This window comes from Protobothrops mucrosquamatus, unplaced genomic scaffold (genome assembly GCF_001527695.2).
Source record: "Protobothrops mucrosquamatus isolate PMUCROS unplaced genomic scaffold, P.Mucros_1.0 scaffold6, whole genome shotgun sequence".
Lineage (NCBI taxonomy): Eukaryota > Metazoa > Chordata > Lepidosauria > Squamata > Viperidae > Protobothrops > Protobothrops mucrosquamatus.
The window spans coordinates 4,101,293-4,115,072 of record NW_015386393.1 but is presented as its reverse complement, the minus strand read 5'-3'; the positions used below and the strand labels follow the sequence as shown (position 1 = coordinate 4,115,072).

The 13,780-nt window shown below is 45.4% G+C and overlaps 1 protein-coding gene across 1 annotated transcript in view; it reads right to left on the bottom strand.

The window, feature by feature from the left end:
* Positions 1–9,200: 9,200 nt before the first annotated feature.
* Positions 9,201–13,780, bottom strand: part of RNF126 (ring finger protein 126) — a 27,769-nt gene continuing 23,189 nt past the window's right edge. Inside the window, exons 8-9 of the mRNA XM_015810006.1 lie at positions 12,336–12,451; positions 9,201–9,379 (exon numbers count right to left, since the gene is read on the bottom strand). Of these exons, the coding sequence (XP_015665492.1) occupies positions 9,218–9,379; positions 12,336–12,451 (278 nt within the window). The 3' untranslated portion in view covers positions 9,201–9,217. The remainder of the gene's footprint in view (positions 9,380–12,335; positions 12,452–13,780) is intronic.

Genomic DNA, 13,780 nt, shown 5'->3' with positions numbered 1-13,780 from the left:
AAAAAGACACGTCAGACTCCCGTTAAGTGAGGGGGAACCCCAGTGTTGGGCACTTCAAAGGACACTTGGCTCTGCAGGAACTAAAATGGGACAGATTGTATGAAAGATTCTGTTTATTTTCCAAAGCTCCAGATCCTGCCTCCTGGGATACCAAGAGAGACTTAGAAAGGCATCTCCAACTGGCAGTGTTGGAATCCAACCTCTAATCTCCTAATCCCAACCCAGCATAGCTAAAGTAGCTGAAATCCAGCAAAAAATGATTCAGGGAGATCGTAAGAAAAAAAAATCTACTGGATGGATATCCAGAATTGCTTGTTTGTTTGTATTCTGCCTTAATTATTTTTACAAATAACTCAAGGTGATGATTATATCCAAACACGCCTTCCTCTTCCTATTTTCCCTACAACAACCCTGTGTGGTGGGTTGGGCTGAAAGAGAATGACTGGCCCAAAGTCACCTAGCTAGCTTTCATGGCTAAGGCAGGACTTGAATTCACAGTCTCCTGTTTTCTAGCCTGGTGCCTTAACCACTAGACCAGGGGTCTTCAAACTTGGCCCTTTTATGACTTGTGGACTTCCAACTCCCAGAATTCCTCAGCCAGCCTGCCTGGCTGAGGAATTCTGGGAGTTGAAGCCCACAAGTCATAAAAGGGCCAAGTTTGAAGACCCCTGGACTAGACCAAACTGGCTCTTGGAAGGAAACTAGCACTTATATGAAATATATCTACTTTGCATGAAAAGCTCTTGCGGCTTCAATTCTTGTCAATCACCAGTGAAAAGATGTCACCTATCTAATGGTGACAGTTCCCACCCCTAAGACCAGGAACTGATTCCAGTTAAGCACCATGAGATAAGGAAGATATTATCTGAAAGACAACACGTTCTGGTGTAGAAGACCACCCCCAATGTGGCATTCAGTAGCATTGGCAGGAACAGGAGAAAAAACTCAGGATGTTGGTCATAGCAGCAGAATCCAAGCCCTGTTCTTTTGCGTACCGTTGCAGCGGCGTCATCTGGAGGGGAGGGCAATGCACCCCCGAACCCTTTCCTTGATAATGATCCAATTTCCTGATCTTACCTATTTTAATTAAGATTCTTTTACTTTAAAATAAAGGAATAAATCAGTGAAGCCACCTGAAGTCCTCAAGCATCACTTGAACTGCCAACTCAAGAGTCCCCATTACAGAAACTAAGATGGAGGTTGACTGCAGTCCAGAGTTTAGAGGTCTTTTGCTATATGGTCCACCATGGTAGCCGTTTTGCAAGCGTACCATCACGTGCTCCCCAAATTCCAGATGTGCCAGTTGAGCATGCATGACCTCTAGCATGCAACAGCTAATTGACTCCATCTTCTGAACAATTATAGTGCCAAGGGCTCTTTTGCATTGGCTCTCATTTGAGAAACTTCACGGATTCTCCCAAAGAGCCATTGCAAAGTTTGTAATTCTTCTTGCTGAACTGCTCAGTTTATCTTGTATGAACCAAGATACCATGTTAAGCCACACTAAGGCTTTGTCTGGGCATAAAGTAGCATGGTACATGAACATAGGAATTCTCTCTGGCGCACCTAGCATTTGTGAGCATTTGCGCTCGGGACACCAGAGGGATATGAAGCCCATCAACTGGTTGGCTTAATGATTGTCGCCAGAGGGGTTATTGGGTTTTTTGTAGTGAGGCTTTTTTTGCTGTAAGCCACCCAGAGTCAACATAATAAACCAAGATAAATTGTTTTAATAAACAAAATCCGTGGCTGTTGTTAAGAAATCAGTATGGATGTGTCGGGCTCCAAGGCAAACTTCCATTTTCCCCCAAAGCTGTTAAGAAGTTGTTTTTATAAGGACATGATTTCCCTGCAAATACATAGATTGCAAATCATTTTGTTATTTATTTCAAAGAACTCTTCAGACACGAGAGGGTATTAAGGCTGATCCCTCTCAGAGTGGCTTCACTGTATTTTGGGAATGAAAATAAATTCTTTCAACAGGATTTCTAGGCGCATGATACTTTGTTTTACAGATATTCCTCAGCTTACAACAGTTTGTTTAGTGACTGTCCAAGTTACAGCACTGAAAAAAGTGACTTATGACCGGGTTTTTTTCACCCTTACAATTGTTGCAGCATCCCTGTGGTCACGTGATCAAAATCCGGATGCTTGGCAACCGATTCATATTTATGACCGTTGCAGTGTCCTGGGGTCATGTGAACAGCTTTTGTGGCTTTTTGACAAACGAAGTCAACGGGGAAGCCAGATTCACTTAGCAACCGTGTTACTAACTTAACAACGGCAGTGATTCACTTAACAAGAATGGTCATAAAATAGGGAATAACTCACTTAACAACTCTCTCATTTAGCAACATAAATTCTGGGGCTCAGCTGTGGTCATAGGTCCAGGGCTACCTGTATTGTATTGTGCATTTCTCTGCTGGAAGAGATCTAAGGTTTCTCGTGGTTGCTATCAATTCACACCATAACCAGACAGATACCAGTGAGAAACACTTAAAAGCAATCATCATCAACCAAACAGGTAGTCCTTGACTTATGAACACAGTGGGCCCAAAATTTCTGTTGCTAAGCGAGAGAGTTGAGTTTTGCCCCATAACTTAGTCACCCCTCTCATTGCCTTAAGCACCTCACATGGTTATTGTGGGGAAAATAGGAGGACGAAGGAGTATTAGTTATGTTTGCTGCCTTGAGTTATTTATAAAGAATAATAAAGGAGGAATAAAAAAAAATATTATTATTATTTTTTAAGAAAAGCACCAAAAAGGCTTCTTCCAAATTGTAACCTTGGACAGTTTGAAAAGCTATTGTTGAAACTGGCTTTTTAGTAGCATCAAGCCAAAAGAGGAAGGCGACAAGGTTGTTTAAGCAATCTGTGACCCATTTATCCTGACATCTGCAATTTACAATCTGTAAAGATCAGACACACAGCAATTAAGGGCCAAGAAAATAAAGGTGGTTGTGCCCAACTGTTTGAAACACCAAAGGTATAGCCTCTCCTTCTGCCCCACAGACAGAACCAGTAGGACCGCAGTCCAGAAGCCTTCTCCATTTTGCACAGTTCTTAGCTTCCCAGATGTCTTCCAGCCTATCAGGTCCCTATCCAGATTCCTAAAAGATTCATTGCTCTAACCCAGGGCTCTTCAAACTTGGCCCTTTTATGACTTGTGGACTTCAACTCCCAGAATTCCTCAGCCAGCGTGCCTGGCTGAGGAATTCTGGGAGTTGAAGTCCACAAGTCATAAAAAGGCCAAGTTTGAAGAGCCCTGCTCTAAGCAAACCTTGGAGGGATTCTGATGAACAGCAAAATAGGGAGGAGCAGTTATATTGCCGAGATTGCTGAAGATGCCCCATTGGTCAAGGGGTGTATTCAGAAAGAGGTTAAGCATAAGAGAATTAAGGGGTTAAGAGTAATGGAGCTAGTTTGGTTTAGTGATTAAGGCGCTGGGCTAGAAATTGGGAGATTGTGAGTTCTAGTTCCACCTTAGCTATGAAAGCCAGCTAGGTGACCATGGGCCAGTCACACTCTCTCTCAGCCGAACAAACCTCCACAGGGTGCTTGTTGTGGGGAAAAATAGGACGAAGCTGTGTTGGACATGTTCACCGCCTTGAATTATTTTGTAAAAATAATAAAAGTGGCAAATAAACAAATAAAATAAAGAATGACAAAAGAATCTCCCAACTCACCGACTGCAAAATTAAAACCTTTAGAGATTTTGAATTGCAAGGGGAGGTTATGTTAAAGCAGTATTTTTTTTCCAATCTTGGCAACTTTAAGATGCATGGATTTCATGCTGGCTGAGAATTTTGGAAGTTGAAGAAGTCCTTAGATCTTAAAATTGCCAACTTTGAAAAACACTATGCTGCGATCTGAATCCTGATTAAAAAAGGGTTTGGATAATCCATTTCCTTCAAAAGCCTCTGAAGTTACAGCCTCATCATCTTCTCTACAACCTTCCCTAAATATAGAAAGCTGAATAGAAATTATCCAGTACTGTACAATTAAATCCAATGAAGGTTTCTTAAACAGGGGCAGAGCACCACCACCACCACAACTGAAGACAGGCCCACCCTTTCACAAAAAGAGGAATTAATCAGTGGTGGGATTCAGCCAGTTTGCACGGGTTTGGCAGAACCGGTAGCTAATTTTTTGTTGGGCAGGCCCAGAACGGACTTCCGGAAGCAGCATCCACACAGAGAACCGATTGTTCACATATCTGAATCCCACCACTGGAATTAATCACTACCTGGACCCAGCCACACATCATTTTCCTGGCAGTTTTAACTAGCCTGGAAGGACATGAAGCTAATACTGTATACATATGGCTAAGTTCATAATTTGGAGGCCCCCCTCTCCACTTCCTTGGGACCACCAGGTTCAAATTCTTCCTAGATAATACAAATAATCCTTCATTTATGACCAAAATTTCCAATGCTAAGCAAGGCAGTTGTTAAGTAAGTTTTGGCTGCCCTACCAGCCATGAATTTACAAGGCACTTCTGATTCTGTGCCCCAAAAAGGCAATTTGAAATTCCCCAACATTATTCCATCTGGGGCATTGCACCACTAACCCTGCCAAAGTGCCAAGAGTAGTCCCTAGGCAACAGGGCGATATCGGCACTCCCATCTGATTTTTAGAACCCAGCAGGTCTTGGATCTGGTTATCCACTGAATAGCACTTCTGAAAGTCACCCGTCTCCTGGTTTACTGGTCACTCCTGCCCTATAGTCACTGCCCAAGCACAGTAGTCACATTACCAACAAGGGAGTCCTCCCCTAATCCATGCTCAACTAAATCTTGGTGATACATGGTTTGAGCAATTGATGAACATCTACCACCTGGGCCAGTAGTAGCCAAATGACTATCCCGTGGATATTTTGAATTCTTAATTACGCATTCCTTAAATTTATTCCCAGCATTTCCTCCAGGATCTCAAAGCACGAGACAGCATTTCTCCCTCGATGTTAACCTTCCCCAACTTGGCATCTTCAACATGTGTAAACTTCAATTCCCAGAATTTCCCAGCCCAGAAATCCACACATCTCAAAAGATGTTATGTCTACCGCACAACCACCGCCCTGTAAGGTACAGTGAACTGAGAGACGGCAACTAGCCAACTTCATCCAATGAAGTTTCGTGGCAAACTTAAGACTTGATCCAACGCCTTAATTATTCCACTGGGTTGATTCACAATTGCTATAATCCCTGATCATTGGTCTTGCTGAGATTGTGTTGTAACCCCAAAGAAGGGGAAGATACTGGAGTGCCTATCCCAGATCTGATATACTGATTCAGGTAACAGGAGAAGTTTAGCATTTTAAATATACGGGATGGGACAAATGCCTACAAGTGGAATATACTGAATAGATTCCACAGAATATTTGCTTGCTTTTTAGATGACTGACCATCAACAACTTTTCTGAAAGTGGCTGAACTAGCTTCTAACAACTCTTAATCGTTAGAAAATGGCCACAAGATATCTCCAAACAACCCTTATAATAGATTTTAAGGCAAATTGCTTAACAGGCCAATTCTAGAACCAGAAACTACTCTTGAGACAACCACATGCCTTGGTAAGGCCACACTTGGAATACTATATCCAGTTTTGGTCACCACGATGTAAAAAAGATGCTGAGACTCGTACAGAGAAGAGCAACAAAGATGATTAGGGGACTGGAGGCTAAAACTTCCAAGGAACGGTTGCTGGAATTGGGTATGTCTACTCTATTTAATGGAGAGGATGAGGGGTGATATGATAGCAGTGTTCCAATATCTCAGGGGCTGCCACAAAGAAGAGGGAGTCAAGCTATTCTCCAAAGTGCCTGAAGGCAGGACAAGAAGCAACGGATGGAAACTCATCAAGGAGAGAAGCAACCTAGAACTAAGGAGAAACTTCCTGACAGTTAGAACAATTAATCAGTGGAACAACCTACCTCCAGAAGCGGTGAATGCTCCAACACTGGAAGTTTTTAAGTAAAGACTGGACACCCATTTGTCTGAAATGGTATAGGGGTTGGACTAGAAGACCTCCAAGGTCCCTTCCAACTTTATTATTATTGTTATAGATCCATCCACTTTCTCCTTGCAGAAGCCTCAATTACACATTCCACTAGCTGGCTAAATTCTGAAACCAGGGGCCCACCACCTTGCTGAATTACTTCCATAATTGCTAGAGGCCCCTCCCTTCTTCACTGGAGATTAAAGGGGAATGGCTTCAGGAATGGATCTATGGATCCTTGCTGCCACCTATTGGTTGCCGGGGAAAAAACACCCCGCCAAGGATGGGAGCTTGTGCAACCACAGAACCTGCCTGTGCCAAAAGGGGGCCTCTGGGACGAGTGGAGAAACCTATTTTATTTGAGAGTGGTAAACCTTCCTTTAATTTAAATTGTTCTTCAAAACAAAGAGGAAAAATTTTTTTGCATCTTGACTCCCCCCACCAGCTTGTTCTTTGCTCTTGTCGACTCTACCTCGTTGTAGCCCTACCAGCTTGGCTACTACAGATTTTCCCATGCCAAGCCTCTTGTTTCCAATCAGGGCCAGGCCCCCTTTTTTGCAGCCCCCCCCGCAATTGCTGCCAAAGCATCACTGTTCAGAGTGGAAAAGGCCTACATTTTTTATTCTGGATTAGGCATTAGGCTTGTAGGGAGGGGTAGAAAGCCCCTAGGGGCTTTATGCAAAAATCTGGTTTCTAATTAAATCTGTTGTGGGTAAGGGGATGTGGTGGTCTAGTGCAGGGGTCCTCAACCTTGGCAACTTTAAGACTTGTGGACTTCAACTCCCAGAATTCCTCAGCCGGCTGAGGAATTCTGGGAGTTGAAGTCCACAAGTCTTAAAGTTGCCAAGGTTGAGGATTCCTGGTCTAGTGGTTAAGATGCTGGGCTTGCTAGCTAGAAGATTGGCAGTTTGAGACCCAAGCATTGCATGACAGGTTGAGCTCCCGTTCTCGCTCCAGCTCCTGCCAGCCTAGCAGTTTGAAGGCATGCCAATGCAAGTAGATAAAGAGGTACCATTTTGGCGGGAAGGTAACAGCATACTGTTTGCCGGCGTAATGCCAGCCACATGACCATGGAAGCATCTTCAGACAACCGCTGGCCCCTTGGCTAGGAAATGAGGAACACTGCCCCCTAGAGTCGAACATGCCTGGACAGGGGAAACCTTTACCTTTAATGGTTGCTATTAATGATGTGGGCAGGGCTGGGGAGAAGACTGCAGAAATAGAGGACAGGAGCTATTTCCCATTTCCTATGTGTTAAGCTGAGGACAGGGGATTGTGGACTGGCCCCCAAAAGCCTTCTGCACAAGAGTGGAAAAATGGTGGTCTGAACCAATAGGTTGGACTCTGCTTACCATTTGTCTCAGCTTGCCCACCTTCAATGCGGCGGTCCAATGTCCTCCGATGACCAGCACTGCTTGGTGGGTGCTTTGCTGGCAAGACAGGCCTTTACAAGATACGAGCCCACTTTTGCAACAGATCCTCCTCTTGCAGACGTAGCTTGACACAACCCAAACGGACACAAAGAGATGTGGAACAGACAACCACAGCAGCACTCCATCAACTTTGTGCAGGTGGTCCTCGACTTAACAACCATTCGTTTAGTAAACCGCTCAAGGTTACAACGGCACTGAAAAAAAAGCAGCTTATGACTTGTCTCTCCCAACTGTTGCAGCATCCCCATAGCCACGTGATCAAAATTCAGATGCCTGGCAACTGGCTCGCATTTATGACGGTTGCAGTGTCGGGCAATCATCTTTTGCAACCTTCTGACGAGCAAAATCGATGGGGAAGCCGGGTTCACTTAACAACCGTGTTACTAACTTAACAACTGCAGTGATTCACATTAGCAACAGTGGCGAGAAAGATCGTTAAAATGGGGCAAATTTAACAACTGTCTTGCTTAAGAACAAAAAATTTGGGTTCAATTGGGGTTGTACGTCAGGGACCACCTGTACAGAACAAGGAAGGGCTTCAGATGGAAGGGAAAAACCTGGGTAAAACCGCCAACCCTTGAAAGACAGGACCCCTCATTTGCAGATGGTAAAAAAAAAGACCCCTCTGAGTGAAGGACAAGCCCAGGACTTCACAGACATGAAAATGCTGATTTCTCAAAAAGAACAAGCAAGTGAATTGGCTGCTGCCTACTTCTTCCAAGGTTTCTTTCGACATCTTAGTTTAGTCTACAACCCTAGTTACTTCCTAGGCTTTTCCCCACCCTCTTGTTTTTTTGAGCTATTCCATCACACAAGCGCCTTTTGCTTCATCTCATCTTCTCCTGAAGGCACAAACCCAGATGCATCACAGGCTAGAGCTGAAATGTCCATTTATTTAACAGCAGTAATAATTTAAAATTATAAAAAACCCTTTCTCGGTATCGACTTGTCAAAAAGGGCGGTGTTAGTAACAGGGGAGGGTGGCGGGAGGGGGGGAGAGGGAGAAATTGTGCAGAGTCAGGAAGTGGCTCTGATTGTTAAATGCGCTCCCCACTCCTGTCCTTCCTCCCCCCCCCCACTTTGCTGCTGGTGCCTAAGGAAAGAGGCTCAGGAGCTCCTCCAGCAGCAGAAAACCCAGAGGGAAAGAGGGAGAAGGGAAGAAGGAACTCTGTTACATCTCTACTTTCAAGGGTTGGTGTCATCAGTTCTTAAAGAGAGCTGAGAGCAGGACAGGAAGTCGGGCAAAAAAAAAAAAAGGGGGGGGGAGAAACACTTGTCAAAATTATATTTTAAAAAATAATAAAGAGAAAGGGATATAGACAATCCATTTTAGAACGCCCCTTTGGAACTCCGATCTCCCTTAAATCCAGTGCTTGTTCAACGTTCCGACTCCCTGCCGCTCGTCACACAGCGAGGTCGGGCCGGTTTTAAGAGTCCGCACAGCAGCAGTTTAGAGAGGAGGTTCCCCTCCCTCCCCCACATTGTCCCTTGAGAGAATGCAAGATTGAATACCAAACACCGGGCTGGCTGGGTGGGGTGGGTGTGGGTGGGGGCAGGAGGGAAGAGAGCTGTGAAGTCAAGAGGGTCCTGAAGTTATGATGGTTGGAGGGGAGTGTGTGGAGATTCCCATTCCCAGCCCTCCCCACGGCTCTGTGCTGGACGTTCCCCACCCCACAGATTTCCCCCTGGTGGTGGTGGTGGTGGTGGGGGAGAAACAAGGAAGGGCTATGACATTAGAAAAAGAGCATGAGAGTGGCGACATTTTCTTTTGCTTGTTTTTAAAGATTCATGAGTTGTTTGCGGAGTTTTCGTTACTTGGTGAACTGGAGGAAGAAGAGGAGGAGGAAGATGACGAGGAGGAAGCAAAATTCATTGCGGAGAGTCCAGGTGGGTTTGTAGCCGTGTTCTGCCCGCTTAAACTTTTCCGACACACTGGGCAGGTGTCATGCTGGGGAAGCGGGTGGAGACAAAAAACAAAAAAAGAGAGACAGACAGAGAGAGAGCAAAAATGTTAGAAATGAAAACAGGTATTTGGCCCATGTCTTGGTGCTTAAATACAGGCAGTTCTCCACTTATGACCATTCGCTTAGTGAATTACAACAGTGCTAAAAAGATGACTTACAGCGGGTCCTTGCGCTTACAACGGTTAGAGCATCCCCACGGTCACGTGATTGCCTTTTGCAACCTTACCAGCCAGCTTCCAACTAGCAATTCAATGGGGAAACTGGCGGGAGAGGTTGCCATTGCAGTCATGTGACGTCTTCCTGAGCTGCAGTGATCTGCTTAATAACCGCAGCAAAATAGATGGTAAAATTGGCTGTGGTCATGTGGTACCTTACTTAACAACAGCACCGCTGAATAACGAATTCTCCGAGTCCTGCTGTGGCCGTTAAGTCGAAAACTACTCTAGACTGAGAAAGGAGTCTCTTAAGAGCAAACACAGCACGTTGGCAACTCCTAGAAGGAGCTTCAGACCAACACCGTCTTCCTGCCTCTGCCCACCTTGGGAATTAATTCTAATACGTTGCACCGCAGTGTCCCTTTTATCAAACACGCCACACAGAGTACAGTGGTACTTCGGTACTCAAATGCTTCAAAACTCATTGAATTTGGTACTCAGCGTATTTTGATGTGAAAATGTTGTCCCAGTACTCGGCATTTGTTTAGTACTCGGTACGCAGCTACAGGAAGAGAGGGACGGCTGTGGAGAACGGACAGGAAGTTGGCCACGCTGGGAAGTTCACTGCAAAAAGAGGGAGATGGCCACAGAGGGAGGACAGGAAGTTGGCCATGCTGGGGAGGTTAGTGACATAGGAAAAGGGACATACAAAAAGTTCTTCCTGGCCGAAACAAAGGGTTACATGGTAAATCATGTACTTTGTTTAGGACTCGTCCTTTTTAATACTCGCTGCACCCCCCCAGAACTGAGTACCGAGTTACCACTGCATTTCCATTGGTGGGAGCTTGACATTAAATCAGAATCTACCTGGAGTGGATCCTTCAACGATTAAGAATTTCGGGGGAGAAAAAATAATTGAAGTTAGAAGACCCTTGGCATTGTCAAGAGTCAGGGTGATGGAGAGGGAAAAACTAAGATGCTGGAAATGAACACAGCCTATGCCAGGGGTAGGCAACCTTGGCTCTTTTATGATTCGTGGACTTCAACTCCCAGAATTCCTGAGCCAGCATAGCTGGCCTATCCAGATGGTATTCCTGGGAAGGAAAAACCAAAGGAAAGCACATTTGATAAAAATTAAGACAATGGGCTTGAAAGGGCAATGCAACGCTTCAAAAGCAGATGTGCTTCAGAACATCCACAGGAGCAAATGAGGTCCCTGTCTGCAACTCTTTTTAAAAAACAACTTGTGTCTTTTCCCAAGTTGTGTGGGAACCTGGGCTGTCCTGTGCAACTGGCAGTGCAATCAAAGGAAAATATTGTTTGGTTTATTATACAACTGCAGACTGGGATTAGTGAACCACAAGCCCCACAAAGCAAAACTGACAACAGAAGTACCGCCTCTAGAAACTGGGAACTTTTTGATGGAGGTATTTAATGGAGGCTAAACAGCCATCTATAAGGGAAAATAACTACACTATTGACAGTTTGAGGAAATAGTCTCTAACTCCCTAATTTTAATTCGACACTAATTCTAGTGTAACTCCGTTCCAAAGGATCTGTCCCCCTCAATCCTGATCTTCAAAAAGATTATCAAAAACTCATCTGTTTTAAATGGACTTAACTAAGATGATTTATCTAGCATGCTGTAAGCCGTTAATGCCTGGCCTTGAGACTGATTTTTCAATTAAAAGCTTTGGGAATTATTGGGTTTTAAAAATGACTTTCAAGGGCGCTATATTGATTTCTAGACAGGATTTTCACTAAAAAAAAAAAAGTGTGGTTTATTGCAGGAACAAGCAAAGTCCCAGCAGCCAAAAGCTGATGCTCATAGAAAGAAAGTGTTAGGCTTTTAAGGAAACAGGGAATCTAGCAGAAGCCTCGCCGGAGGAAGGCTTGCGCATTTGGAAAAGCTTTTTAAAAGATTCAAAATCAGAGGCATATTCCTCCCTCTTAGTTCTGTTTAAAGCAAAACAACTGTTCCGCTGAAAACGAATGATCTTGTGTCAATCATTGACACAAGGATGAGGCAGGAAGACAGCATACAAGCCATAGACCAGTGATGGCAAACCTTTTAGAGACCGAGTGCCCAAAAACCACCCCGCCCCCCTGGCCCGCCCCTACTCCACCTCCACCCTGCTCCGCCCCCACACCGCCTGCAGGGCCACCCACTATCTCCACGGCCCACTGCAGATCACCCAGGCGGCCCTGCAGCACCATGTTGGCCACACCCTCCGCGCATGCCCCACAGCATCTGCACGCAATGGGGTACGAGGGTGGATGTAAATGCCGCTAATTGGATATTATTGCTTTGTGTTTCAGTCAGAACCATGACAGTGGAGTTTTGTCCCTGCTGCCCAGCTGCCATGTGTTTGGCTGCACTGCTCCACGCGGGCCATGCCCAGGGGCGACTCTCCTCTGGGGGGGGGCTGCTGGTGAGGAGGGGACCATGGGGGGAGCAGGGCTGGGGCGACGGCATGCGTGCCCACAGAGAGGGCTCCGAGTGCCGCCTCTGGCACTCGTGCCATAGGTTCGCCACCACTGCCATAGACCGTCACCTCCTTTGCTAACAAATCTTCTCTTAAAAGTCCTCTCTTCCCCCCGTTCAATTTCCAAAGACTGTCCGTTATTCTCCATCACTATTAACAAGTGTCCAAATCATAGGAGGCCGAAGAAAACAAGGCTTCCCTTGGGGCCCCCGGTGGACCATCTCTGGCCTCCCAAAAGCAGCAGTGGTGGACATGGGATGCTCTGTCCAGTTCCCCCAAGACTTCCCCTGGCAACTAACCTGTTCCAGCCACGGGACTATGCAGCCATCATGGAAGAGGTGATTGCAGGGTAATTGTCGCACGCTCTCGCCAACTTCATAATCTTCCTTACAGACGGGACATTCCAGCCCCGAAACTACAATTGGGGGGAAAAAAGAAAAGAAAAAAGAACTAGGGCTGAGCTGTTTGTCCCCCGTTACAGGTAGTCCTTGTTTAGTGACTATAACTGGGACCTGCAACTTTCTCACTTGCGAAGTGAAATAGCAGCTGTGCTTATGACCTTATTTTAGCTTTACTTTGCTTTACAAACTCGTGAAGGTTCTAAGTGTTAAGGATCGGTTGCAAAGTTACTTTTTCATCGTTATCCTAATTGTGAATGGTTGCTAAACAAGGAACACCTATACAGCCAGTCCTCTACTTATGACCATTTGTTTATTGACTGTTCAAAGTTACAACGGCACTAAAAGGGCCAGGACTGGTCCTTGCATTCATGACTGTTGCAGCATCCCCTGTCACATGATCAAAATTTGGGCACTTGGCATGTACTTACCATGGCTAGCGGGACTGCCATTTGCAACCTTCCCAGCCAGTTTCTGACAAGGAAAGGCAGTGGTGGAAGCCAGGTTCATTTAACAACCACGTGAATCACTTAACAACTGCAGAGATTCAGTAAAAACCATGGCAAAAAAAAAATTGTAAAAATCAGGCACAACTCACTTAACATCCCCATTGCTTGGCCATGGAAATTCCCGGTCCCATTTGTGGTCGTGAGTTGAGGACCACCTGGATATTTAAAGCAACTAATGGAGGGGGGGGAAATAAATCACAGAAACGGAAAAGATAAAACGGGTTCTGAATGATGACAAAAGCAGAAGCAATTGGGATCCGTTAAGAATTTACTATCAGGTTCCCTAAGCTTCCTTTTGTCAAGGTGCGAGTCTTTCGACCACAACTGAGCCCAAAATTTCCGCTGCTAATCGAGACCGTTGTTAAGTGAGCTTGGCCCTTTTTACCAGCTTTCTTGCTGCAGTTAGTTGTTACGTGAATCCCTGCAGCTGTTAAATTAGCAGCACGGCTCTTTGGTGAATCCGGCCTCCCCATTGACTTTGCTGGTCAGAAGGTCGCAGAAGGGGATCACGTGACACTGCAACCGTCATAAATACATGCCAGTTTCCAAGTGTCTGAATTTTGATCACGTGACCACAGGGATGTTGCAACGGTTGTCAAGTTCAAAAAAAACCCACCAATCCTAAGTCGCTTTTTCCAGTGCCGTTGTAACTAAATCAGTGGTTCTCAACCTTTTTAATGCCGCGACCCCCAACCAGTCGTAAGTCGAGGACTAAACCGGTCGTAAGTCGAGGACTAAACCGGTCATAAGTCGAGGACTAAACCGGTCATAAGTTGAGGACTACCCAACCGGTCGTAAGTCGAGGACTTTCCCTGCCCGGGAGCGCCGCGCATGCGG